We start from the raw sequence: 26,929 nt of genomic DNA, 5'->3' as shown, positions 1-26,929 counted from the left end.
GTCTGCCGTAGGGGAAACCACTAGTCAATTATATCAACCATTCTAAGAGAAATGGATTCGCAGAAGAATATGAAAACGAGAATATACCATTTTGGGAAAATTGGCGGAAAAACGACACAGCATTAAATTTGAAAAACATAGTGCCAACTGTAAAGCACGGTAGTGGATCCGTCATGATTTGGGGCTTATTGGCTGGCTCAGGAGTAAGGAGTTTAATATTCATAGATACTCTTATGGATCGATGGTATATTTAGATATATTTAAAACTCATTTAAAAAATGATACGAAAATATTAGGACTGGGAAATACCTGGATTTTCCAACAGGATTAAGATTTTAAGTATACGTTAATGTTATTCGGGAATGTATTCTGCACAATATCTCAAAATAACATTCTTTCACCACCTTTAGTACCAGATTTGAATGCTATAGAGTACAATATAGAGTACGTATGGAAGTATTCGGAGCGCAAAGTTAGGAAACGGAAAACAAATAAACAACGTCTAAAACTGCTTTGAAAGAGGAATGGAGAAAAATTCCTCCGATTTTACAGCAAAATTAATCCATTCTATATCAAATCGATTAAAAGTAGTTTCAAACGCAAAAGGGGAATTGACAAAATATCAATCTAACAAATATTTACTAAATTTACTAAAGAATTAATACAAATACTTTTGTGACATATACATTTCATTCTTTCCTTGTTGTACAAAATACTTAAAAAAAAATAATACATTTTATATAAGTTAATTAATAATTTTGTAAATATTAGTAAACATAATACTATACAAAATTGTTGTTTATTTTTTATAAAATGACCATTTCAGGGCGTGTACAAAGACTTTCGTGACTAGGTGTAATTCTCGGTAACTGTTGCCGTTCTTAAGCGTAGAGGTGTGCCATCATTGACATTTTATGAGGTCGATGCTTCAATTCGTTAAACTCCCATTCCTCCTATGTTTATTTTATATCTTGTCAATGTGGTTAGTAGAGTTCGTGACAAAACCATTAATTTTTGACCGAGTCAGTACTTTCCTTTCAGAAGGTATCAGGTCTATTTAACCACCTCGTTTGTGGTTATAATATATATAAATGCATTTTCTTTAATGGAGACATCTATAGTGTAATTCGAAAGACTTCAAGTGTCTTGTAAGACGAATCGGCCGAAAGGTTTAACAGGTTTGAAAAGATAGAATCAAGATAGAAGCTGAGTTGTAAAAGTTTATTTTTGTTTCGTTATCCACTATTCTGTGAAAAAAGAATGTCGGGTAATGTTGGCGAAGATCCTAATAGTGAGGATGTTCCTCCTATAGACACTAACTGGGTGTTATACAAAAATCGCAGAGATTGGTCGGGCGTGATTCCTGTGCCACAGGATGATGGTCCTCAACCTGTTGTTGCAATTGCTTACAGTGAAAGATGTGAGTATTTTATTTACCGTATGAATTTTATTCGATACTTATAAGTCTACTATATTTATCAATTTTCTTTTATCAAAGTTTATGTTCTTGACGATGTTAATGCATAAGCTCACATCATTTTTTGTGTACTATAAGTTATTAAAAAATGCTCTTGTAGACATTCAAATGTTAAAAAAGCTTAAGAGTAATGCAATATGTTTATTAATTATGAGATCGTTTAATTAATTGCACTTTTAAGACGTATTTTAAAACAAATTCAAAACATGGTTATATTTATATTACGACCAATTGAAAAAAGTATTAGCATTAAAATGATGCATTGACTTTTTGTCACTTATATTATTTGCTTTGTCATAAATTTGGCATAGATAATTTGGTATTTAATATTAGTTAAATAATATATGTTCCGTTTATGAAACAGTTGAATAATGATAACTTACTTATTGGATATTTCTATTGATGTTCATTATCATTTTAAGTCAAGGATGCCTATGATTATTTTCGAGCTATTTTAAAATCTGGTGAAATGTCATACCGTGGATTAGATATAACAGCAAGTTGTGTCTGGCTTAATCCAGCAAATTATACCGTATGGCAATATAGAAGGAAAATACTTAAAGCTCTTGAAAAAGATTTGTGGAATGAATTAGAGTTTACCGATGGAATGTTAAAATATCATTCTAAAAATTATCAAACCTGGCATCATAGAAAAGTGATCGTTGAATGGCTTGAAGACGGTAGCAAAGAATTAGAATTTACAGAAATGATGTTAACAAGAGATGCAAAAAATTATCATGCTTGGCAGCATCGACAGTGGTCTATACAAAAATTTAAGTTAGTACATTTCATTCACCTCTTCCTTATTTGTGAAATTATGGTTCTAAAAAATATTGTGGAGGTCATATTATTGTATTCTGTGTAATTAATCTAATGTAATCAATTTTTCACTTGTATAATATACAGTCTATATGACGGAGAACTGAACTACGTGGAACGTTTGCTGGATCAAGATGTTCGTAATAACTCTGCGTGGAATCAACGTTATTTTGTAATAAGTAACACGACAAAATTCCGAGAAGGGATAATTGATCGAGAAATTGATTTTACCTTGGACAAAATAGCAAAAGTAAAGGGAAACGAAAGTGCATGGAATTACCTCAAAGGGTAATAAAACTATTCATGATCAAGTTTTATTTGAATTAGCAATAATAAAATATCCGATGTAGATAATGTATAAATTATACGTCATGTTTTTAGTGTTTTGATGCACGATGAGAATGGTCTGTCTCAAAACTACAAAGTAAGAAACATGTGCGAAGAATTATACTTTAGTGGGTGTCGTGTTAATCATTTACTGGTCTGTATAATAGACATTGCTCAAGGAACTAACACATTGTACGAGAGACTCGATTCGATATTCAATGTTAGACGCGCTATGGAGGTATTTTACCCTTTTAACTTTTTGTATATTTACCACATATTAATGTCACTTATAATTATATTTAATAATTCTTTAGCTATGTAAAGAATTATCTGAAAAATATGATCCGATCAGAAGAAGATATTGGGGTTTTATGTTTAAACAATTATCAGACAAATTCTATAATGAAAATTTTACACATAAGTAGATTACATTTGTATAAAGTCACATTCTTTATTATTAGTATATCGTAATCTTTTTACTTTGAAAGTAGTGTATCATAAGTTTCTATGTTAAAACGACAATATATGTATTAACGTATAATAAATTGTTCATAAAATTTATCACTCGTTTTAAAATAAAGGTAACAATAAAGTGAAAATTGAAAAAATTTTGCAAAATGTACGTGAAAATTTTTTAACAGTTTTGTTCGATTTTTAAGTACCCTAAATAATAGAATAAGCTGTACATACATGAATAGGAAAAATAAAATAATAAAAACTTTTAAACGGCATATTTCTTTCCCATTAAGTAACAAGTTTTTCTTCGTAGATAAAGTATTACATATATAATACAAAGTAATGAACATTGATTATCTATTTATTTATAAAATAGTTACATACTTTCAAGTACAGTATAATAACTAATTACGACAATAATTATATGAATGGTTAGGCTTTCGCATAATTAAGATAGCTGTGAACGCTGCGTTCCAAACGATGATTTCGACGCTAAAAATGTTTCTTTGCGCTTTTAAAGTTTCAATGTACTCGTATTATACATAAATCGAGGGTAACAATTGCTGATACAAGTTTTTGGATTCGTGATTACCTCCACGAGACAATGTCAAAATATCTGAAGCGAAAAGGTAAATTTCGTTGCGAACAAATGACGGCAGTGACTGCATTGTTTAAACCGAACAATTTTTTCTTCTTTAGTATTAATAAGCGTTCGATCGATTATTTAAACTCACAGAAGTCACAGATCTTATTTTATTACTTTGTATGTGTGAAAAATTGATTATAGTAAATTGGAAATATATAGATACATTGCGAAAAATATAACTATACACTTTTTGTAACAATTGAATAGAATTATAAATTTAATGTTTAGTTAGAGTAACTTTTTTGTTTATGGTGTAAAATGTTAATATAAATTAAAATAAATTAAAATAAAACAATTTTTAAGTAATATAATTTGTTCTTTCATAATTGATATATTTAAAAAAGTATTTAGAATTTCATTTGGTAACATCCTCGTTATCTACATACAAAGAAACGATTATATAAAACATTTAAAACTAAATTTAGCCAAGTTAGTTTGAATTTACGAATGACAAAATAATACATTAATATTAATAAAGGATCGCAGAACAGAATATCGGAATCAATTATTTTTCGTATGTTCGTGAGAAATGGATTTGATGGTTATTGATTCTAGACACTTCGTGTAATATTGTAAGATTTTAATAGAATAATTGGTATTACACATGACACAAATTTTTTAACGATATATGCAAACAACGAAGTGACATTAATTTTTAATTTAGCCAATATATATTAGAAGATACGTAACGCGCGAAAAAGATTAATTGTACTCATCGTGTTGTTCAAGTAATACTCGAGAATATGTGTCTAACGTGAAAATAAGTAACGATCGATGTTTCATTTCGATGAAAGAATTTTGCTAATCTAACAAAATCATGTACGCAACGAAACGTATGTCCCCAATGTAAGATATTTGCTGCGAGGGCATGTTCTTAAGTTTCTCTATCCTAACATTTAACAATCAACATTCAAACGATTAGTCCGGTTACATACTCGTACCGATGGAAAACAAGTCCTCCGCCATTGCGAATTTATAACGTTTTCCACTCTGTCCGATTTTGAATTGCAAAATTGCTTCCAAAGAGGATTGCTTCCGGCGGTACATTAAAGGTTCGAGATATACGTAGTTATACCACGGATATATACATATACACTTGATTTACACCGAAAATATAACGTCATATGAATACTTTTACCACTTTCTCTCCATTTTTTTTGTTCTTTGTTTAAATTCCGTCATATTTAACATGTCGTATAGTAAGTACTCTTTTTCTCAACTAACTGCGATCAGCGCACGGTACCTAAAAACTCGCATGTCACGTACGATAAATGTTCACGGAACCGTGTAATAGACGGTTAAATAAAGATACGCGTAGGGTTACTTCGAAAAGGTCGATAGGTACTAACACCGGTCGGTAATAAAATATATGCGATTATTTGAAGTTACCCCACACATACGAAATCACTCGATCATAATTATTACGTTTAGAACGAGATGCTTCTCTCTTTGCTAGGAATTTTTCGGGTTACAGTTTACGTGTCCGCTTTCGTTAAGTTTGCGATAAAAATGACAACAACATTCAAGACGCGATTCGTTTACGAATACTGGAACGACTATCGCGTTTCTCAAGGAAACATTTGTGCCTTGCAAAATTTACGAGTTTGCGATTTTTAGTATCGATACATCAAATTTTACCTCCGTTCTTAACACATTGCCACCTGATCGGATGGATTTAGTACTTTACGTCGCAACGTATCGTACGTTCGCAAATATGCACGATAAGTGTATTTGTATTAATTGTGTGTATAAAGTAAAATCAAAGATAACATTAACAGCCACCGGATAAGAGTTCATTTTTTCAGGTGTGTAGACTTTCTTAGACTCTTTCGAACCTCGATCAAGTTATTACGATTTTCTCTTTGTATTTTGAAAAAAAATTTAACAATAAATTCAACCTTACGTAAAATCATTATAACTTTGCGCTCGAATTATTCTAGACTAGGTATCGCAAACGCGCGGTTCGACAGATGAAATTTTGCGACAAGCTTGATCGTTTTATCATTTTTCATTTCTTCTTTATAATGCGAAGTTTTATCATTCGCGGGATAACTGTGTTTTAGAGTACATATCTGCGCACACAGCTTTACTTAATAATGAAAAACGACGAAACACCCGAAAGACTAAATTTAACGGATCAACACCTTTCTTCTTCTTCATATTCTTTTTACAATAACATTGGTTCAAGATTTTATGCCAAATTTTCAGCTTGTGGTCTCAAGTATTTAAGAAATTATTTTTTTAAACTACCTACGCCTCTTTGCAAAACGTATAGAATGTGTGTACATTTGACGTACGAACGTGTTTTTCTACAAACGTGGATGAAAAGTTGCCTTTAAAATATCTTTACAAATTCTCTTTACAAGCTCTCGGACCAAAGTGAGTTTCACGTGTTTTCTTCCAGAGAGACACCTCGAGCGTCCGTGAAAAAATTCGTGTTATCGATACCCCGGGTAACGAGCGTTCAGGTCGAGACAATGTTATCGTGCGTAATTCACGGTAAGTGTACGATCGGCAAAGTGTTAAGACGCAATATAGAAACCGGCGTATTATGCGCCGAGAACGAGTGTGTCCTTCTGTGAGGGGACTGCAGCGTTAGGGGAACGCTTCTTCGGTCCTGGTCCAATTACTTATCCGTGCGTACCTTTTAGCTCAGTAGTTGTGTTTCAGGAACGAGCCAAAGTAGGTGCGTGTCTCTGAGACGAGACGGTATTATCGGCCAATAATGGACGTTGTTTCTAGTTTGCGCTCGATCGCAGACGTAACAAAGGCGTGGCGAAACAATTCTAGCGCAAGAGGTACGCCTACAAACGGAAGGTTTTTTCCTTCTCCGTGTATTACTATTTCTATCAAAGTTGAGCTATTTCAAAGACAATTGTTCTTACATTCTTCTTGGTTTACGAACCTTTGTCGGAGTATGATTGGGTATGCATTTGAATTTGTACGCTCAGGTACCACGAATACTGAAATTTCCTCAACGCTTCCGCGCACGCTACACCAAAATCTATTTCGCGCAAAGTTATTTATCGAGTTCGTTGTTCGAATGTTTTCGTGTCGAAAATTAATGTACAAATCGAATATCGATCAAGGTTCGCGGTAAGGAATTTTACGAACGGCTTCGTTCAATTTACGCATCGTACGAAACTTGTAATCTTCGTTAAAGAAAAATGTAACATTCTCCGCTCGATGGTTCTCCGTGCGCCGTGTAACACAGTTAAGTTATATTTTAATGTCATCAATATTCTCCTTATGAATACGTAATCTATACGATTGGACCATCCGTCAGCCAGTGTGAGCACAGCCTGACCATAATCTCCCATATATTTTATTTAATAATTTCCCGTATTTATCGATGCTGATCGTGAATGGCTCAATGGCCTCATCGGCATTACTCGTCTCTCTAGTTAGCCTTTTCTTCCGGGACATCGAGCCTTTCCCACGGATCAATTCCCTTTCGATCTCTCTGTCCAGCAGTTACACTATATACATCTACTAGACATCACCGAAAATATCTTCGTTGAAGATATGCGACTAGCTATCAAGAAGGAGATAGATTTCGTTATAGAGAAGATAGATCGTTGAATTAATCTATTCACATACAGTGTCGGCTACGTTAAAATAGACGAGATATTACGTGCATTTCGTACACCTCGTGGATCTTTTTGTCATCGATAGTGGAGCCAATCGAGACACGTTCTTTTTTCAATCCGTTCGTTAACCCTTTGAGGCGTAAGTGCGTTTATAGTCGCTCGTATGCCTGCCGGTTTATCCCTTCCAACGCTGAAAATGTAGGGCAAGTTTTGAGTAATCGATTCTCGCGCAGACTTCAGTTTTATCTGCTTTTCCAGACTCGAAGGCGTACAATGCTGCTCGAAAGTTTCGAGCACCCTTCGACTTTTCAAAGAAACGAACCTTCTTTCGAAAACTATTATTCTTACATGTTACATAATTGGGCATTCATTAAATACAATTCGAATTGAAAATTGTGATCGTATTTAGATCTGGATGTTTCATCGCCGGGGATTCGAGTAAGAATGTTCGTCCGTGAATAGCTCCAAGGAAATGAAAATTGATCGATACAAACAGTTTCTTAGTAACGGAAGACCAGCGTTATTCGTCTATCAAACAGTATCGAATTTAAAACGAGCAGTCAGAGAGTGACGATCGAAGAGCGTTCTAAACTTTCGAATGGCAATACATCTATCGAGCACGCTGAGTCTTTTTATTCGAAACACCAAAATTCGTATTATTCGTACGTTCGAAACACTAAAAATAGTGTGTTTCTTCGTATCATTCGAAACGCTAAAATTCATATGTTTCGTATATTCGAAACACTAAAATTCACATGGAATGCTTCTAGATCGAACGAAACTAGGGAAAGTCTACAGTTTCGTTCAAAGTATGAGAAACTTGAATAATTTCGTGCCACGGCTAAACTTGCGATAGTTCGAATAAGGCTGATTTGTTCGAATCGTATCGGCGTATTTTCAACAATTTTGTACAAATCGATGACCAGAAATATCAGTCCACGCTAATGGAGTTTCTTGATAACCGGCATCTTGTAATAGAAAATATCGCAAGTAAAATTTTGTCTTTCTCCCGTATTAAACATTTTTTCTTTTACATATAAATAGAATAGATCCTTGAACACAATGTTCCGAAATTTTTACGTTAAAGTATTTACTGTCATTTGCGCGACAGCCTTAAGATTAAACTTCGAAGAATTCGTTAGGATCGATACTCGAGTACGAAGTATTATAAAAATATGAAAAGCGGTCTTTGTACAACAGAAATTTAGTTCACGAATCTTAATATTGTAACGGTTGATATTACAGTTGTCCGCGGAGTTCGTAGAAAAGATCAATATTTTGGAAACAATGGGATTGGTCCACGACCAAAAATTGTAAACGCGCGGAACGAACCAATTATACTAAAACTCAGAGAATTTCGACGAGAAATCGTTCTTTCGAAGCATCAAAGTGTCAAAGTATTATTTCAGTTTGCTAAGAAAGAAACATTTGGAAATCGTACCGCGTTATCGTAAAATTATACACACTCCGATTAGGAATAGAGATAATTGTAACGATCTAAGCGATGGCCCGGTAAATGAATCTTGCGACGTTTGTATCCAACGAAGCTGATATGTATTTATTTTAATTCCTAAAAGGAATGTTTTCTCAGTATCGTGAAATCATCCGAGTTTCTCTTACATGGAATAGAATCGTTCCGCTAGTCGAAGCGAAGATGCGCTTTGAGCTCTGTGCAAAGGAGGTGAAGACAAACGGGCCATGTTCAATATGCAAAGTACCCCTTTGCCTTGATTGCAACAAAGAATGCTTTCAGAAATTCGCAAATAAAGAACCGAAACGGACTCTAATTCTCTTCGCGAGGACAGGACCATCGTTCTTGAGAGCTGTTTACGTAAACGGTTTTAACTCGGTTTCTTATTTTCGTCTAATTTGCCACAAGCGTTAGGTGCCACGATCGATGAAACGATTCGTTCGTAGTCGAACGAGACACGTTGTACGCTTAATTCGATAAAAAATCAAATAACGCGCAATTCTCTTCGAACGTTTTTTTTTTTAAACTTTACACGTTCTGCCTCAAAGAGTTAACGCGCTACACGTTATCCTTGGCTACTCGCCGCGATTTCATTCAACGCAAAATCTTGAAACAAGGAAGCGGTACACGCGTTGAAATCGCGTATCGTCCTACTTAAATTAGCGTAAATAAAGTTTCGATACCGGATCACGCAAACAACAATCGGTAGAAAGACAATCGCGTGTTATTTACTATTAACGGTTGATACCGCGTGCGACGGAAAACTTTGCAAATGATTCGAAGCGTACGATTCTCAAGTATTTGTGTTCGAGAAATGCATTCTGCGATTTGCTCGATGGACGAGTATCGTGATTTAGAAATGGTCGGCAAACCGTTGAAATCTTCGCTCGTATTTGTATCGAGCGAACGCTCGGAAATGTCTTTAAGACCGTAACTATTTTCAATTATTTTGCAGAACGTTTGCGAGATTCGAACAAGCCATCGCGGGGACAACGACCTCCTCGACGATCCATCTCTAAGCTGTTCTCGATAATGGATCCTGCCTGTATTTCACTAGTCGCATTCGATACGTGTACAACGATACTTACGCATTCGATAAAATACAATTGTCATCTTGTATTTGTTCTTATTGTCTACATCGATAAACTCGAGAGAAACGCTTTCGATATTTTCCCTTGATTGCGCCTTAGAAAATACGAATTCTGGTCCTTAGGAAAAATACCAGAAAAATACTCTGCTAAATTGCTCGAGAAAGTAAAATTTATATAATTCGATAAGTCGTTCGCGATGCGTGGTATCGAATTTGTACGATGCGAATCTTAAGTTACACATCAATGCTTGTCATGCGCGAGATCACCAATTGAGTTTCGAATCATCGTAGACTCCATTCTTTTTTCTTTTCTTTTTTCTCTTCTTTTTAAATACTTTCCGATTCTTTCCTTTATCTGTCGTCGTTTCTTCGAAGCGCTCTAAGAGACACACGTCAAGTACATCTATAATAATTTCTGCTAACGATCGACGATAGTGTAATAATTATCGATGGATAATGTTTTCTAATCGTACATACAAGATCTTAAGAGACGCAAGACTATAGACACGCTACAAGTAAGATAAGACAATTCGCTGTTGTAACGTGACCGTGTTTCTGTGCATTAGTGTGTTTGTGTAGGTTGACGTGTACGTGTGTCCAGTAAGTGTAGGGTAAACTAACGTACAGTATGTTTCTTAACACGTAGGAAGTATTACGAGAATAGAGTCTCGAGATTGAAAAACGACGAAAAAAGTTCACATAAATATACGTCCGATACCATATCGTTTCCAAAAACTGCCTTTTCGTGTTTTGCCAACAATCAATTTGCTTTATAAGAAAAATCTCAACCATTAATCGTTCCTACGTACAATATTTTACGAACAAAAAGAATTCTTAACCTTTCTAACAGTATGTAACTCGTTGCATCGATAATTTACATTTTTAAACAATCGATTAATTCTGTATTAATTTCTCTCCTTGTTCTGTATAATTTTGTTTTTTTTTTTTTTTTTTTTTTTTTATATTAAATTAAATTCCTTTGCAACATCGATGCGTTTTATCGTGCACATAGGCTTCGTTTATCGAAAAATTAAACGTATATACTGTTGTTGATCTCGTGGTTGAAATAGAAAGGTCTTATTGAATAATCTCTGCTCACGAGGATGCATCGGTGCCGAATTCCTGCAAATACTTTGAACGAATACTGTTCGAATATAAAATAGAGATCGTAACCGAAAAACAAGATCACATTGGACATACGTTTACACGAATTCCTTCTCGATCTTCCAGTCTTGAATCTATCTTTACGATGCTTCCCTGCATATTAAGAAACACGTGTTTACGAAACGACAGACTTTCTAAAATCGTACTGTTATTTTCGTCGCCCATTGATATTTACGTAATATTTTGTTCCGTACAATCGAAAGAAATTTTATCGTACGATTAGCATCTAATCTCCTTTTAAAAAAATAATAAAGTCGCCCCGATATTTTTCGTAACGCAAAAACGAAACCTATCAACGTATTAGACCTATCGTATTTTCGATCAACGTCGTGAACGAGGAATACTTTAAGTGTCTTCTCTGACATCTATGTATATCTAACATTTGGTTGAGGTTGAAAATCACTAGATAACATAATTACCTCGTTCCTTTGTCTTTTCTATACTTACTTCAGTAACTTCAAAGACATGCGGTAGTGATCGAGTTGATACGAGGCAACTTTCGACGTTTGCCTCACTTTATACGTAAATTTTATGTTCCGAGTGTAGGTGCTGCTAAAAATCGGAGAAATTTCCTATTTCGGTATATCGTTCTGCCTGTATCCATTTCCGTATTCTTTCGTTCCGCCCTCCGTTGAGTTCCGTCATCTCGGTTACAGGTGCGTCGCAGTTTACGCGCGTATTGCGGTTGAAAACACTCAAGGACCGACGCAATGCCTTCAGGATGATCTAGGATGGAAAAGAAAATTTGACGAGCAGTCTCTAGAATGATTCTACATCCGGTTCAAGCGTTTTCCAGACTTCCTTGTAGTCCTTTCTCCCGAGAAAGCGCATCGTGTTACGATAGGCTCGAAGTTTTCGATGCATTGCGAGTCTCGTTTCGTTCGTCGAGTACCTTCGTATTATTTACAGTTAATCGGAAATAGGCAGTGATGGAAAATGATTAAACGTACAGCGTCGCCTCTCCAACCGTCGCAGAGTCGGGTCCGGAGCGTGACAGTTAGAGAGGACGGTACGTGTTCTAGGAGTCCACTGCTATTATCTGTCTTCGATTTGCTCGTCTCCGAGAATCTTTGTGTCGACGATGAGAATAAGAAACGGTAAGAGTCGGTGAAATACAGTTAAAGACACACACACACGGAGACACCTTTGTACAGGGTGCCGCGCGAGGTGCAGTACTAGTGGTTTAAAGGTGATTCTTAAATAAAAAATGTTGGAATACAACGACATTCACCCATGCAGCTCTTGAGAAGTCAGCCATGGGAGATGAGCTCGATACCGGCCTTCCTATTTTTTCGGTCGGTGTGCCGACGTGATCGTTACGCTCTGTTCGTTTCTTCGTAACGAACTTATATTTATCAAATATTATATTTATCTCTAAAATAAACGTCCTATTTACTTTTTCTCTTGTGGTCGACAATTCCGTAATCCCACAAAAAAAAAAAAAAAATTGTAAATACCGAATAAATGTTTTTTCCTCATTCTTACATTTGTGAATATTGGTAAGATTGTGGTTTAACTATTTGCGGTTCTACGTCAAGTATACCGCGAACGTACGAATTTAAGACAATTGCAGCCTCTCCCGGAGATACTCCGGAATATGTTCTTGTAATACTATGTATATGTGCAATGTATATGTAAATGCAATACGAATTTAATGTTGTAAAGCTCATCGAACCGTACGAGAGTAAATTGCAGCAGAAATATGGGTGCTTTCGATTTTCGTTGATCGATGCACTTTGAAAAGAAAAAATTATTTAGCGGGGTTTCGAAGTGTCTGTAATTCATGTAAATTCTATCATTCGTACATTTTATACAAATGATGCGTATATACTCGAAATATCTAATAGTTGAGCAATCAAAAAAAAATTGTAATAGAAATCTGTGTTGAAATTAACCGAACATTTCTCTAGCGTATCAAGATTTCATTAACAAAGAATCGTTTTTGTCCGATCAGCGACAACGTTTGCATAGAAGAGAATTATTCCGCCTTCAAAACTGAAGTACGAGAGTGCGTAATACGTTTCATCTTAAAACTCGAAAAAAAGTCCATATTATATGCACGAAACACGCGAGACGAAACCTGGATTGTACGATGGAATATATATTACGGACAATAATAAATAACGACGAAGTGTCCTTTGTACGTTAATACCTTCCCGAATATAAATATATTAATACGTTATCGGATAGTAAAATATTAAAATATTGATAAGCTGTATGCAATCGATCAAAGTACTTGAATGCGTGCAGACTAGTTGGAACAAAAAATCGTAAGCTTCACTTTTCCAATGAATCGTCGGTCGGGATGACAACAATGGGGACATCTTTTCGTGTACGAACAAGTTGTGACAGTTGTATTTAAAAATAAATAACGAAAGACCGACACATATTGATAATCCACGTCGAGAATGGAAATGTAAATTACGATTTTGCGATTGTTTAAAAATATACGCGCGGGGAGAAATTGATTGTAATCGAGTAGAAGGGACAAGGCCGGTGACGGTGTATATACAAATAAACATTGTATATTTTTACGTCTAAATTGAGCGGTTCTGATCTAACTCGTATAACAATTTTTAAATTACATCCAATTTGACGTAAAAGGAAGTGGATATTTTTGTTCAATTTCCTGCAAATCGTGCAATCTCGATGTTACCGGAACAGTATATTTCAAAATTAAAATTGCCACTCGAGTAATAGTCAATCGGACTGGAAAAATACCAGTAGGTATTTTTTAATTTTTTTCATACTTTACCGCACGCGTTATTTCACGTTACGGTCCAAATAACGAAATTCTCTCAATCGATATAGTTGCGCGAAAGCTTCTCGTGCCATTTAATACGTCGAGTTACGCGCAACGAAAAGTGATCAAGTGAAAGAAAAGAATTACCGTTAAAGTTTGTTACTTTCGTACCTCTGGTTTTCTTACGTAACGAGATAACGATGAATGTTGAAATTATGTCTTGAATCGAGTCCGGTCGAAAAGAATGTTATTTCACATTTTCGATTTATTTCTTCGCGGGGAATCATCTTCCGGATTATTCGGTCCTCGATTAGCGCGATACGAACATTTGGCAACGGATCGAAAGAATTTTGATCTTTTAGAATTTTTCAAATCGTTGTCGTCGTTTCTCGCCCTAAACTGTACCACGATCTTCAAAATGTTAAGAAACATCATCTTGAACGATAGAGTACTGTATTTCGCGAGACACCCTGTATTTCGAGAATCGTCGTGGTCTGTCGCCGATGTTTTGGTCCAGTCACCGCAAAACGTTGGTAATCGCAATAAAATTCGGTATCTCGGGTTCTCGATCGAAGATCGTTCGAGCGGAAAATCAACAGACTTCTTCCCGCGTCTTTTTCTTTCTTCGTCCTCCCCTGCCCCCATTCCCCCCCACCTCTCTCTCTTTAGCAGCACGCAGTCTTTACGAGCTAATATCTTACCACGGTTAATAATTCACTTACCTGTCACAAAAATAAATACTTTTATTATGTCGCTTAAACTACTCGCTTACGTACTAGAAACAATGAGTCCCGCTCAACATAGCCAGCTGTTTCAGCGGGATTTACGACACATCTTCCTACGCCTCGCACTAAGTTCTTTTCGCGCTGCTCGTGTCTTCTCTAATATTTGTTACGCGTACGAACTTAAGAACGTCGTCCAATTCACGCGGTATTATTGTTAGAAATCGTACGAGAGTTACTGCTACCCGTTTTAAACCGCGACGCTCAAAAGAGCCACCTGCGTCGGACACGCGACGTATCTTCGCTCGCTGATCAATCAACGCGTTCCGCAAACTGAAAATCTAACCGATTCGCATCGAAATTACCGGCTGTTCTTTTCTTTCGCGGTCGCGAACACGCAACGTGTCTGCGGAGTGAACGAAATTCGGTTCAGCCGCGTTCGCGAGCCGCGGAGCCAGGGGAAGCCTGATACGTGTTTTCTTAAAGGAGCGAAAAAAAAAAAAAAAAAAAAAAGAAAAAAGAAAAAAGAAAATGAAAACAAAATGAGAGGCCGTGTTCGTGCGTGCCGATAATTACAATTACCCCGCTTGCGTTTCGATACGTTGATAAATTTGACGCCGATAACGGATAATCTCGATTAAACACACCTCGAACGCTACGTTTCAACGTGGCAAATGTAAGCATCGTAAAAAATATGGTTATTGTAAAAAAACTAGGCTACGTTATTATCGATACTCGAGCATTCGAAAATTCGTGTTCCAATATCGTGCGCGCGTGACGCTTGTTATCGGGAAAGACCCGATGCGAACGCGTTTTCGTTCAAGTGCTGTTTACTTTCAAGCAAGCGAAAGAAACGAACCTAACCGTGCGAAGCTAAGCTCAATGATTCTTTTTATACAAACGGTGCGTTCAAATAATCCGTGCTTCCCGTTTCCTCCTTGTACAGCTATCCTTTGGCACAAACAATGCCGCGTTCAGTTCGTACGTCGAGCCTCGGTGGCATACTTTGTTGTATTTCGAAATCCTAACAAGCTACTTCGCAAAAAGACGTTCTCGTTTTTTCTTTAAGACGCACTGTGCTACGTGAATACGATCTGTCTTCTTACATTAAACACCAACTTCCGCCTATTAAAATTTCATTAATCTCGTCGTCGCGTTGTTAGGAATAGCGTTTCCCTATTTAGTAGCTTTTCCTAAATCTGCGTGTTTGTTCATCGTTTGTAGCGCGCGTTCGTTAAAAACGAACTACTCGGAAACAGTCCGGTAACAATTTCCACCCCCGTAATTACTAACAGTTACGAGGTATCGGTTCTCTTGTTATTTTTTTTTTTTGTTTTTTTTTTTGTTTTTTTTTTGTTTCTTTTTGTTATCCGTTAATCCTCTTTCGTCTAGTCCTTTCTTGCCTAAGTGTACGCATACTGAAACTACAACTAGAAATTCTCGAAAGGACGATCTCTATTCTCACGACCATTTCGTGCGACCTTTGATTTTCCGGGAACCAGTTTGTCCGTCGTTCGATATGAAACCGCACCCGACAAAGGGTATATTCCGGTGAGCGGGTTTCGTGGGTTGGATCTTTCGACACGACTGGTTTCCATGGTTTTAACAAGTTATAGGGAATATATCTCTAATCTCGTTTGCCTTTGGAATGCGTCAGCACTGAAAATTCGTGGACACGAATCTCGCTCGGAGATCTTCGCAATACACTTTGAGGAAGCTTTCCCCTCCGTTCCGGGAGCTACGGTACGACGTTGAGCGATTTATACAGAAATCGACGTATCCCTTCAGGTCCACGGGGTGTATCGTGGTTGCGCCGAGTGTCAGAAGGCCGTGTCCAGAGCTGTCATACTCGTTGAAATGTCCGGATCCGCGCGACAAGCCTCCAAAAATTCCGACAGCGTCACGACTCCATCTTTGTTCCCGTCCATTTTCTGTAACGGTTACAAACATCTCTGTTTATTACATTTCCTCCTTAAGTGCACATCCCAACGGGAACGCAAAATAGGTATTGTTTTACATCGTCGAAGTTCGACGAAATTTTTGTCTTAAATCCGTCTCAAGAGACCGAATTTATTTTCATCGGATCAAAGGTATTTTGTTCGATGTAATATTTGACACGCGTCAGGTGTCAAATTGATCTTGAGCGATCGATGAATACGTAGTGTCGAACAACAGTTCATCGAAACTTGAAAAAAAAAAAAAAGATTTTTGTAGAATTTGCAAAGGGATAAACGTGAAGGTAGATGGATTTTTCGAAAGATCGTGTCAAGAAAAAGATAGTGTCAACAAAATTTCAGGAAAAGGAAATACAAGCGAAAAGATCGAGGAAAAGGGTAGAAAATATTGGAAGAAAAGCAGACAAGATTTCCAGGTGGAAACATTGACTTATGTAGGGATTGTCAAATGAAATTGCAATGTCTGCAGTCTGGGGCAGAGTTAATTTTATGGTATTTCAAGTGGTTCCAAAACGAGTTCGCGAACCGAGGATTTGTGACGTAATAATTGAACCGATGCAGAGAACCTTAATTTATATTTTTGTAACCTATTTTAAATTTATGCTTCAAACCAGGACAGAGTAATTGTTTACGATCACTTTTGAGAGCCTCTTACTTTCTCAGAATATTTAATAACGAATAGCAAAAAATTACTTTGCATGTACTTGTAATAATTTCCAATATATATGTACCATTGGAGTAGTAAAACTTTGGAAAATGATAATTTTCCAAATTCTACGTTTTCAAGTTATACAAGTTTGTTGTCTAATCGATAATAATATTATTGTTTAATACAAATTCTTCCTTTAACGCTACTTCGTTTCGCGTTCAAAATTCAATTCGTATAAATAAATCTGAGTGTTAACCGCGGCCTTGTTTTAATATTATTAAAATTCGTAAGAATTTTGGCAATATAATCAATAATTAAATAATTGCGATTTTATCACAAGTAATGCAGAGAATAAAATTATAACAATGTTCGAAAGTGGAACGGTCTGGTATTAAACAGATCGCTCGAATATAAGTTGAATCTACACGAACATATTTATATTTCTTTTCTGGTGCTAGTTTTATGTGTAAATTAAGGTTTTAACAATTTAATACTCGAACGAATAAAAAGTTATAAACATCATCGGTTCACAAATTGCTAGTAAATTCTTCAAAGTACACCGACAATCGAAATATAAGTAAAATTTCATTTTAGTCGTTAAAATATTCAAACGATTATTAAATCGATCGAAGATGCTCTTTAAATACCATATATGCATTTCAAGTAGCGTAAGCTAGCTCATTTCCGATTGCATATTACTATACAATTGTGCACCTAGACTATATTATGATTTATAAATTGGTATTCAAACGTTCTCGACTGAAATCCTTTAATTATCGAGTTCTAATTATAGTCGGTTCATTCGTGTAAATTTCGTGGCTCGAATCCCTTTAGAGAGATATTATAGTCAAAAGTCGACCAATTCTGTCTATGAGTCATTGTACTTCGAATCGATTACTTTTATACTCGATTTTGTTCGAATTAAAATATGCTGCGATCTACCTGAAAATAGGTTAAGGAATAATTTTGTTAATTTTGAAATTGTTTAAAAAATACAGATTCTTAAAGTTCGCAGTTTCGCATGGAAGAACGTTTGGCGACTGTTAAACATACAAACTTTGATATTTGTTCCGTTTCACTCGTAAAGGATTGTGCCTTTAAACCAGTCGTTTCGTTCGAAAAGTAATTTCTGCGATACAAAGATATTAAAAATATACTTACTTTATAAACTCCAGTTCCGGTTTGTGTCTTAAACCATTTGAAAAACATATTTCTATATTTCCAAGTTCTTTCCTTTTTTAAATGCGCTTTTTCAATTTGCGGGCGCTTTAAAATTGTGGTCAGGTAGACCGCGGTGCTCGACGATACGGGTAGGCGCACCGACTAGTCGACCACGCTCCTCTGCTAGTCTTGAAAGAGGTACTAAATTCAACCTTTTTATTTGGAAACTGTATTTCAAAGTATTCACAAAGTTCTTTTAAATTTTCTAAAACTAAGCGTTTTTAAAACGCGGTACTTTTCCCATCTTTCGCAACAAACATGTAATCATTTCTACCTAGAATTTTTTCACCGGTATCATCGTCGCGAAAATATATTTTATTCAAGTTTCTCTGTTTTCCAACAAAATACGACTCTGCTTTGGATTTCATGCATCCGTTGTTCTATATTTGTCTAGCAATGTATGTATGTACGTAATACGAAATATCAAATTCTGTAGTGAAATTTTTAATACTCCACGATACCGAGTCTTAAAATCTCCATTTACTCTATTGCGTAGAATCGTACAGAAAAATGTTTTATATATTTCGTATTCGAAAATGCCTCGAAGCTAATGGAAATCATATTGAACATTTGTTGTGGAATAAACAAATTTCGTATAAAAAACAAAGAGTGTTAAATTTTCCAATCTTTTTTCAATTAGTTTGATTTTCTTTTATTCAAAGTCATTTGAAAGCCGTGGTACAGTATGTCGTTGAATGTATCTTTATGTCCACTACGATGCTCAATTATAAAAAAACCTAATGTTGATATGCAAAAAATCTCGATGCCGTAAATACTTATTCGTCGTTTTGAACCAAACAATTTTGTTCTGACATGTTGTTTGTATCGGCAAAAGTGCAGGATAAATCAAACATAAACCAAACACGACTCTGTATACTAAAGTCTTCGAATGTTTTATATACTAGAAAACTTAAATAAAATTCTAGATTAAAAATGATTACCGTTTGTGGCTTATTACAAAAACACTCGTCACAGCAACGTAAAATGTTAAACATTAAGGATGAAGTTATACGGAAATTGAAATACAAGGAAATAATAGAAATGCTTATTCCGGGAGCACTAATAATCTCAATTTCGTCGGCTACAATACTGTGCCGCTTCATTAATATCGTTCATGGTACAAAGGGCATTCAAGTTTTCCGAGGCTGGTAGGGGAAAGCGGTCGACCAATCGACGCGCCTACCTAAATCATCGATCACCGCGACCTTTGGCAGCTGGCCTTAACCATCATTTTCGAGAGTCGAAAAAGAAAGAAAGCACAAAATATGGAAATATATTTTTTAAATTGTTTAAGACGTGAACCGCAAATTTGCATAGTAAATGTATTTTTAGTATTTTCCTATTGCAATCTTAACTTTTCGAATAATAATTAGCTAAAAGGAACAATCTTTGATCGAAAGTCGTAGGTGTAACAGTCGCGGAGATGCAAATTTCTTTTTGGAAACTAAAAAGTTCAAGTACCTCTAAAAAATCATGGAACGTGATCACAAATCACCTGAAATTCAATCGCAGAATGAAGCGATACGCTGATTTCAAGTACTTCGATTTCTTACTAATTGAGGTAGGTAACAGTTTTGTTTTTAAACACCACCCGAACAGCATAATTTGTACGTATTTATAGACACGAAGAGTTCTCTACAGTTTAGTGGTTACTTTTCAAAAACAATGCGACTAATTTTATCCCAACCTTACCTCACCTTCGTGAAATACTAGCTTTTAATTAAAAGTGTATAAGAGGTAACGAACTGTTTGTTACGGCTTCCATCAATTATATCCGCATACTCCCTGATTAATTAGCACCGATTGATCCATCGATTGCTCCGTCGCGTCCCATGGCGCTTTACAACCTTTTGTCGAAACTGTTATGAAAAGACAGAAAAGAGCAGGGAAGGATCAAAGGTGTCGAAAGGCTTTTAACGCGAATTATGTGCGAAGCGTGTTGAATGAATGCAAGAATGGCCCTAAGAGTGCCAGATGTCGATGTCAGTTTTAAGGACTGTCTCCATATTGGCGCGGAAGGGTCGTCCACTACGCGGTGAACGGTTTGGCTATTTTTTTCTTGGCTTTTTTCAAGCCAGTTCCAAGTCGAGAGTCACGAAGACCACACGACACTGTCGTCGTTCGCGTCAAGGCATATTATTGTATACTTGTTTGTTCGGACTTTGTATTCTCATATATACAAAAACTATACTACTGGATACACGAGATCCTTGCATATTATAATAAGCTACATATCATAATCTGAACTTTACAACAAAGCGCAAGCGTGGGAACGAGCGAAAGTACCAGCGACCTTGCACATGGGGTTGTATTGGACAACGAGGGACTAGCCAAGGGGGCTGCTGAATACCCGATGACGGACATAACACAGGAACATCGTCTGGTTAGCGTCTTGGCGACCACCTGCTAAGGATCAGGGCGTCCGACTGGCGCCTCATGCGCACCATGACAACCCGAATCTCGTAACCGTAGGTCACGTAGGCCCCGAAAACTAGGATATAAGAAAGGCCACCGGCCTGAATAGAAACTTTTTTGGTATCGAACATTAAAGGCAGAACGACATAGCCAGCGTCATCATTATTGTAACATATCTTCAAGAGATCGACCGATCTTTCTAATAACGTTAGCGATTATTAAAATCGTGTATTATATTATTATATATATTATTATTTTATCGACTATGTATATTATGCTATTTCGTTATTAAAATAATTATTAGGATTATATTGATTTAAGTTTACCTATGTATTTTTCATGCATAAAATGTAACGTGTATAAGTCTTTAAGAGTATTATAAGTTAATTGACATATATATTTAAGTAACATTTTACCAAATTAATCTACAGCAATTATGTAAAATGTGCGATTGGATGAGACGAATGGTGTAGAAGAGTTGGTGTGTATGTACTCGTAGAAATAAGTGCGTGCCTGGTATAAGCTCGAACGGTTTTACGAAATTATGGGCTATAGTCTCGTGTTCGGTTTGGGCGCAATGTGTGCGAGTGCGCGCTACAAGAATGCAAGCGATTGCACACGAAAGGGGAGTGTATGAAAAAACGTGTTAGCGAGCGATTCAGTGTATTTGAGGATCTGTCTGTCGAATAAAAAAATTCTGCTAATCGTTATTAATTTTTATCGATTCTTATATTCTTATATTTTTTTTTTTTGTAATAAATAAACTCAAATCTATAAACTTATATATCGGTATTCCTTTTAATTTTAAAATCTAGGTTAAACGCATCAAAATATCTATAGTCGAAACAGCACGCGCTAGTACGAGTCATCTACTAATGAAATATGGAATTTTTGTATTCCTTGTTTTATTTTTATAAATGTATTTTTAACGAATTAGCATAACTTTTCGGATGAAAATTAAATCAAACACAAGTTTTGTTTTGAGAGGAGTGTGGTACTGAATGAGAGTAATATTTTACGAGCTACTGTTAAACAAAATCCAATTATAATCGTTGTTATTTGTAATTTGTATAAAGACTAATTTCAACACAATCTAAAACTTGTAGAGTCTAAAAACGCATAAAAAATAAGTTGCTAAACAAATGCTTAATAAAAAAGCAAATATTAATTTTTCAGAGAAAATTGTAAATTTAAAATTATATTTTTCTCCAGTATTAGCCGAAATTGAATGTAATAAAATTATTGAAAAGGAATGACAAATTAAAAAAAATTTATGAATTTATGATACTCAAAATGTGATAATTTTGAACTGAAAATACATAGTTATAGATTGGTATAAAATTTAATCGTGCTTTATCATCACTTTTGAAGTATCTTAGAACCGAAGATGCTGACGTTAACTTATATCCTTACATCCTCCATTTCTTCCGAAGTTTCTACACTGTTTGGAGAAGAAGACTCGTTTGCAAAGACGTTATTTGCCTCATATATTGACAAAAGTATTACGTCAGTTTCGTCACGTTATTTGCAATTTGCAAAATATACTTGCAGGATTATACTTAATTGTGATGAAAACTATTGCTTTCATCGCAAAGATAAATGGACGCATCTATCCATTCTTTTTAATACTCGTTACAATATTCTATTTTTATTTAGAATTGTGGTAGTATCAATAGGAAATATTTGAATTGTTTTTATTTCTAGGAAGTACATAACAAATTATTAGCCACTTTTATATCGAGTATTTTTAAGTAGTTCAGAAAATATATTTAAACATTTGTGGCGGCACTTTTCATATTTGCCACTAGAGGGAAACCGACCGCCGACTGTTTCCCGCAAGTACCCGTATCAGCTCCGATCGGTATATATACCGTTGTAAAGTTCAAATTATAATATGTAGTTTATTATAATATGCAGGGATCTCGCGTATCCAGTAGTATAGTTTTTGTACATATGAGAATACAAAATCCGAACAAACAAGTATACAGTAATATGCCTTGACGTGAACGACGGCAGTGTCGCGTGGTCTTCGTGACTCTCGACTTGGAACTGACTAGAAAAAACCCAAAAGAAAAATAGCCAAACTCCGTTGACCGCGTAGCGGACGATCCTTCCGCGCCAATATGGAGACAGTCCTTAAAACTGACATCGACATCTGGCACTCTTAGGATCATTGTTACATTCATTCCAACATATACAATTCCTTACCGATCTCCCAATATTTTTGGCGTATATCAGCGTATAAGGCAGGGCCTGCTAGGATACTTTACTGATGAGTTCACTTAGCAGGCTCGAGATGGAAAAACGTCTTTCCCTTCCTTTTCCTACCTACCTCACCTTTACCGGTCGTCACAGTGATATAACCTTGACAACGAACACGTAAGGAAAGAAAGCAGAGCAAACACACAACCACAGGACGTACACGGAAGACAACGTGTAACACTAATTTCGTAATCCCCCTCTCCTAAGGTTGACTTCTATAGATCTGTCGGAAGTGAATCAGCGCACACTAAGTAAACTCTTTGACATCTTTTCATAATAGTTACCCCTACGACAGCAGTATCTACGACTCGACACGGCGATGATCACGAAGACTATTTCCATGGACTACTTCCGGACTTCTTCGATGACATTCGCTGACGCATTACAGCGCATTACGGCTAGTGCCAGTACGCTCGCCATATGCATTAACTAACGTCGAAAACACGGCTCGAGTTACGTTCTCGCTGTGCATATCCCGTGAGGGAATGGAGGGGGGGGGGGGGGGCTATAATAGGAATTTGTTGAAGCATTTTTCCCTTCCACCACTCTGGAAAAAGCAACCTAACCTCCTGTCGTGCCAAAAATCGAACAATGAAAAGACATACGACGACGCCTCCCGGGACAATCAAGAAGAGAAACTTACACCAAACGGCAAACTTAACCACTGGCAAAGGGGCTGGGGGGCGGGGGGGGGGGGGGGGGGGTAGTGTGACGCGGCAGTTCCCCGCACTTGCCACCAGAGGAAAAAACCAACTGCTGACCGTTTTTCGCAAGTTTCCGTACCAGCTTCGATCGGTATATATGGTATATATGATCACTTTACTGATCTCCCAATATCCCGGCGTATAAGGCAGGGTCTACTAGGATGCCTTACTGATGAAGTGAAGTCCAATAGAGTAGACCCAGGATGAAAAGAAAACGTCCCTCTCCCTTCCTTTTCCTACCTTCACTACTTTAAACGTTGCTAAATATTATTGCTCTAAATTTTGTATTACTTGTAGTTTACTTTGTATTACGTTAATTACTAAGAATGGTTTTTTGTTCATTTGTTCATCTAACGATTGTATTATACCAACGGACTCAGACCTGGCAGCTAATTGGTTAACTCGGGAGAAAAAATATTGGCCGTAACGTACCAGTATATCATATACATATAATAGAAGAGGTTCCATTTCAATCGATTAAGGCGAATGTATGTTGTTGAAATTGTTTGTGATCAAAATATTATGTAGTGGACAAGTTTCAGAAATTGTACGCGAGTACTACTTTACTGAATCGCAACTTCACACATATTGGTATAAATTTGTATTAGTTTTGGTGATTGTTGTGTTTCAAAAAATGAACAAGATTGTGGTTTAGGAAATGAACACGAAATAAACCATGATCTAAGAGAGTGTTTTATTTTATTTAAATTTAGTAATTAACGTTTTCCAGTGGTAATTTTCATATTTATTAATATTCATTTCATATTTATTTTTATTCAGTTGGAGAAATTCTTAAATTCAAGTGACTTGGCTGTCGTAGGCGACAACGATAAGATACGCTAGTGGGATCAGATTTCCGGCTACTGAACACACGTAATGCGAGACTTACCGTTGTTGTTCTATCTTACTCACTCTCGGTGTTATATTTCACTCATTTTTCTCTTCAAACGATACGTGCAAATTTCAGTCAAATACGAGATAAAAATCGCTACTACTCCACCTTCGAGTTAATTAATGTTCCTTGTTCTGTTACTTCAAAGTGGGAAATACTACAATTGTCAGGCAATTACAATTTAATAATAAATTGATTATAAACTGTGCCCTTCGTTATATTATAACTATAACCTTATTATTTTACTCGTGTATATGTATTTCATTTACAGAAATTAAAAAGCATAATATTAAATATAAAAATAGGATTTTATCGTTATAGATATTGAATATGATTAATTGAATTCGTTTTCCTCTGTCATAAAATAATCCAAAAGTACTTACTGTATTTATAAAAGTGTACGATACAACTCACGACATTTGACCACATTGATCTGTAACACATACAGGAACGATAGACCAACATGGAAAGGTAATGGTTTGGAACGAAATCTCAACCGCTTTAAACTTTGAATGCTTCTTTAGTGTCGACAAGGGACGAACTTTAAATTGCCAATTCCATGTTGCCACTATTTCCTTATGTTCGCGTTTGTTGAAAACGCAACGAATTTCATAGATTGTGTAAAGTGTAAAAGTAAATGTTTAATCCACAGAGTGTTTGTAAAGTATGTATCAATAGATTTAACTGAATGTCTGTGAAAGAACCTATTAAGAATATATAGAATATATACTATTAAGAATATGAATAAAAACAAATTAGAAAAATGGAATACCATATGTATCAACTTACTTTGTTCTTATATGAAAATACTTAACTTTTATAAAATTTTCGATAAATTACACTGGTAATTTATTATTGATTTTCTTATGGAAGTTGTGTAAATTAAGTAATTATTTAAAGTAATTAAAATTTTATATATTCTCGAAATTTTTACGTTGTTATAGAACGTCGATAAGGGAATATTCAGTTTCGTTCTTTGCCATTGGCAAAGACTCCTCTAATCTAGAAGTAGTGATTTTCTCTATGATTTGTTCACAAATGGACACACCAGCTTCGATTTGAAACCTAGCCCACACTTTCCAGTACGTAAAAATTTGGCACTAGCACGATAAATTTTGCAGTATAATTTGGTATTGATGAAGTTAAAAACAGTTAAAAAATGAATAATTACATATTCGTGAGCAGGATCTACTAGGATGTCTTTATACTTTCAATCACGAATAACGAGTCTATTTTAGATGTGAGTCGCTATGATGAAATAAGATATTAAATCTATATAACATTTGGCATTTAAAAATCTATAACTTTAATAATTTTTAGAATTTTGAAATTTCCTCTTAACTACATATTCTTTGAATACGAAAGAAGTGAGCAATTAAAAAAAACAAGAATCAACTTTTGGTATATACCATATTGGTATATACGAGTATGTTTAGTTTTTAAATTAAGTATTTTCCATATTGTACGATGAAAGTAACCACTAAAATTACGAATAAATATTCATAATTAAATGTCACTATGCTATAATACGGCAATAGTGTTACGGTATTAATGGATGCAGTTAGTCAATATCGGTTTGAATTTTTATTTTCTTGAAGCAAAATAAATCTTCGGTAGTTGCAAAATTTAACTGACAAATTACATTACAGATTTATAGTTTTTCTTTTATAAATTTTCAAAAATTCTACCTCTTGTTTAAATACATTTAAAGGAGAATTGCCTTGCACGACGCCATTTATACGAGTGTACTGTGCCAGCTCACTGAGGTGCTATTTAAAAAATTCAATTTCTTTTTGGACGAATCTCGTGCGTATCATCACATTGTACACACTGTACAAGAAACAGTCATACAAGAGACACAAGTACCATACATGAGATAGTGGATGCAAAAACAACTTAACCCGAGTTGAGATTTGGGAAAATAAAGTCGAACCAATTACCTAGTTCATTCATTGATTTTATGTCGTGTGAATAAAACGAATCAAGTTTTTTAATCTAATTAAGCATCTCTATTATTTGACAATAAACAATGACAAAAGCGCAGTTATTTTATTTTTCAAACGCGTTCGTTAAATAACATAACGTAATAAAGTACAGTAAAATTGTTTTGGCGATTATGAGATATTTTTGTTAGGAACTAAAGTTTAAGGAAAAACTTTTATGCTTAATTAACAAATGTATGTATTGGATTGTAAATACTACTTGTATTTTTCTTAAATTTATTGATTTTCTTTTCTGATATTTCGTTCGAACTATTTTCCATTGCAGTCAATTGTATAATATTTTCAAACTATTTTGTATTTTCAGTGCTTGTAAACTATAAAAC

General features: G+C 35.4%; 2 protein-coding genes and 1 long non-coding RNA gene across 3 annotated transcripts in view; 2 read left to right on the top strand and 1 right to left on the bottom strand.

Moving 5' to 3' along the window:
* The first annotated feature begins 966 nt into the window (after positions 1 to 966).
* On the top strand, positions 967 to 3,183 carry Fnta (farnesyl transferase alpha). Its single transcript, XM_076327559.1, has 5 exons — positions 967 to 1,420; positions 1,900 to 2,254; positions 2,384 to 2,584; positions 2,678 to 2,861; positions 2,938 to 3,183. Exons 1-5 carry the CDS (start codon positions 1,261 to 1,263, stop codon positions 3,046 to 3,048), a joined length of 1,011 nt encoding a protein of 336 aa, XP_076183674.1. The 5' UTR covers positions 967 to 1,260; the 3' UTR covers positions 3,049 to 3,183.
* Positions 3,184 to 5,432: 2,249 nt separating this feature from the next.
* On the top strand, positions 5,433 to 10,117 carry LOC143155154 (uncharacterized). Its single transcript, XR_012994327.1, has 3 exons — positions 5,433 to 5,530; positions 6,130 to 6,523; positions 9,742 to 10,117. It is a non-coding gene; the product is annotated as an uncharacterized LOC143155154 (long non-coding RNA).
* A 4,412-nt stretch (positions 10,118 to 14,529) lies between these two features.
* The window catches only part of LOC143146596 (Kv channel-interacting protein 4), a 72,072-nt gene continuing 59,672 nt past the window's right edge, over positions 14,530 to 26,929 (bottom strand). Inside the window, exon 7 of the mRNA XM_076311038.1 lies at positions 14,530 to 16,436. Coding sequence (XP_076167153.1) covers positions 16,326 to 16,436 — 111 coding nt within the window. The 3' untranslated portion in view covers positions 14,530 to 16,325. The remainder of the gene's footprint in view (positions 16,437 to 26,929) is intronic.

Source organism: Ptiloglossa arizonensis, chromosome 1, assembly GCF_051014685.1.
Source record: "Ptiloglossa arizonensis isolate GNS036 chromosome 1, iyPtiAriz1_principal, whole genome shotgun sequence".
Classification (NCBI taxonomy): Eukaryota; Metazoa; Arthropoda; class Insecta; order Hymenoptera; family Colletidae; genus Ptiloglossa; species Ptiloglossa arizonensis.
Note: the sequence above shows the minus strand (reverse complement) of the source record. Positions and strands in the feature narration are given on the sequence as shown.

Excerpts from the sequence above, each read along its gene's own strand:
- Fnta (XM_076327559.1), top strand. The coding sequence starts at position 1,261 with ATGTCGGGTAATGTTGGCGAAGATCCTAATAGTGAGGATGTTCCTCCT. Across the intron at positions 1,421-1,899 it reads AATTGCTTACAGTGAAAGAT|TCAAGGATGCCTATGATTAT; the intron begins GTGAGTATTTTA and ends TATCATTTTAAG. Across the intron at positions 2,862-2,937 it reads ATGTTAGACGCGCTATGGAG|CTATGTAAAGAATTATCTGA; the intron begins GTATTTTACCCT and ends ATAATTCTTTAG.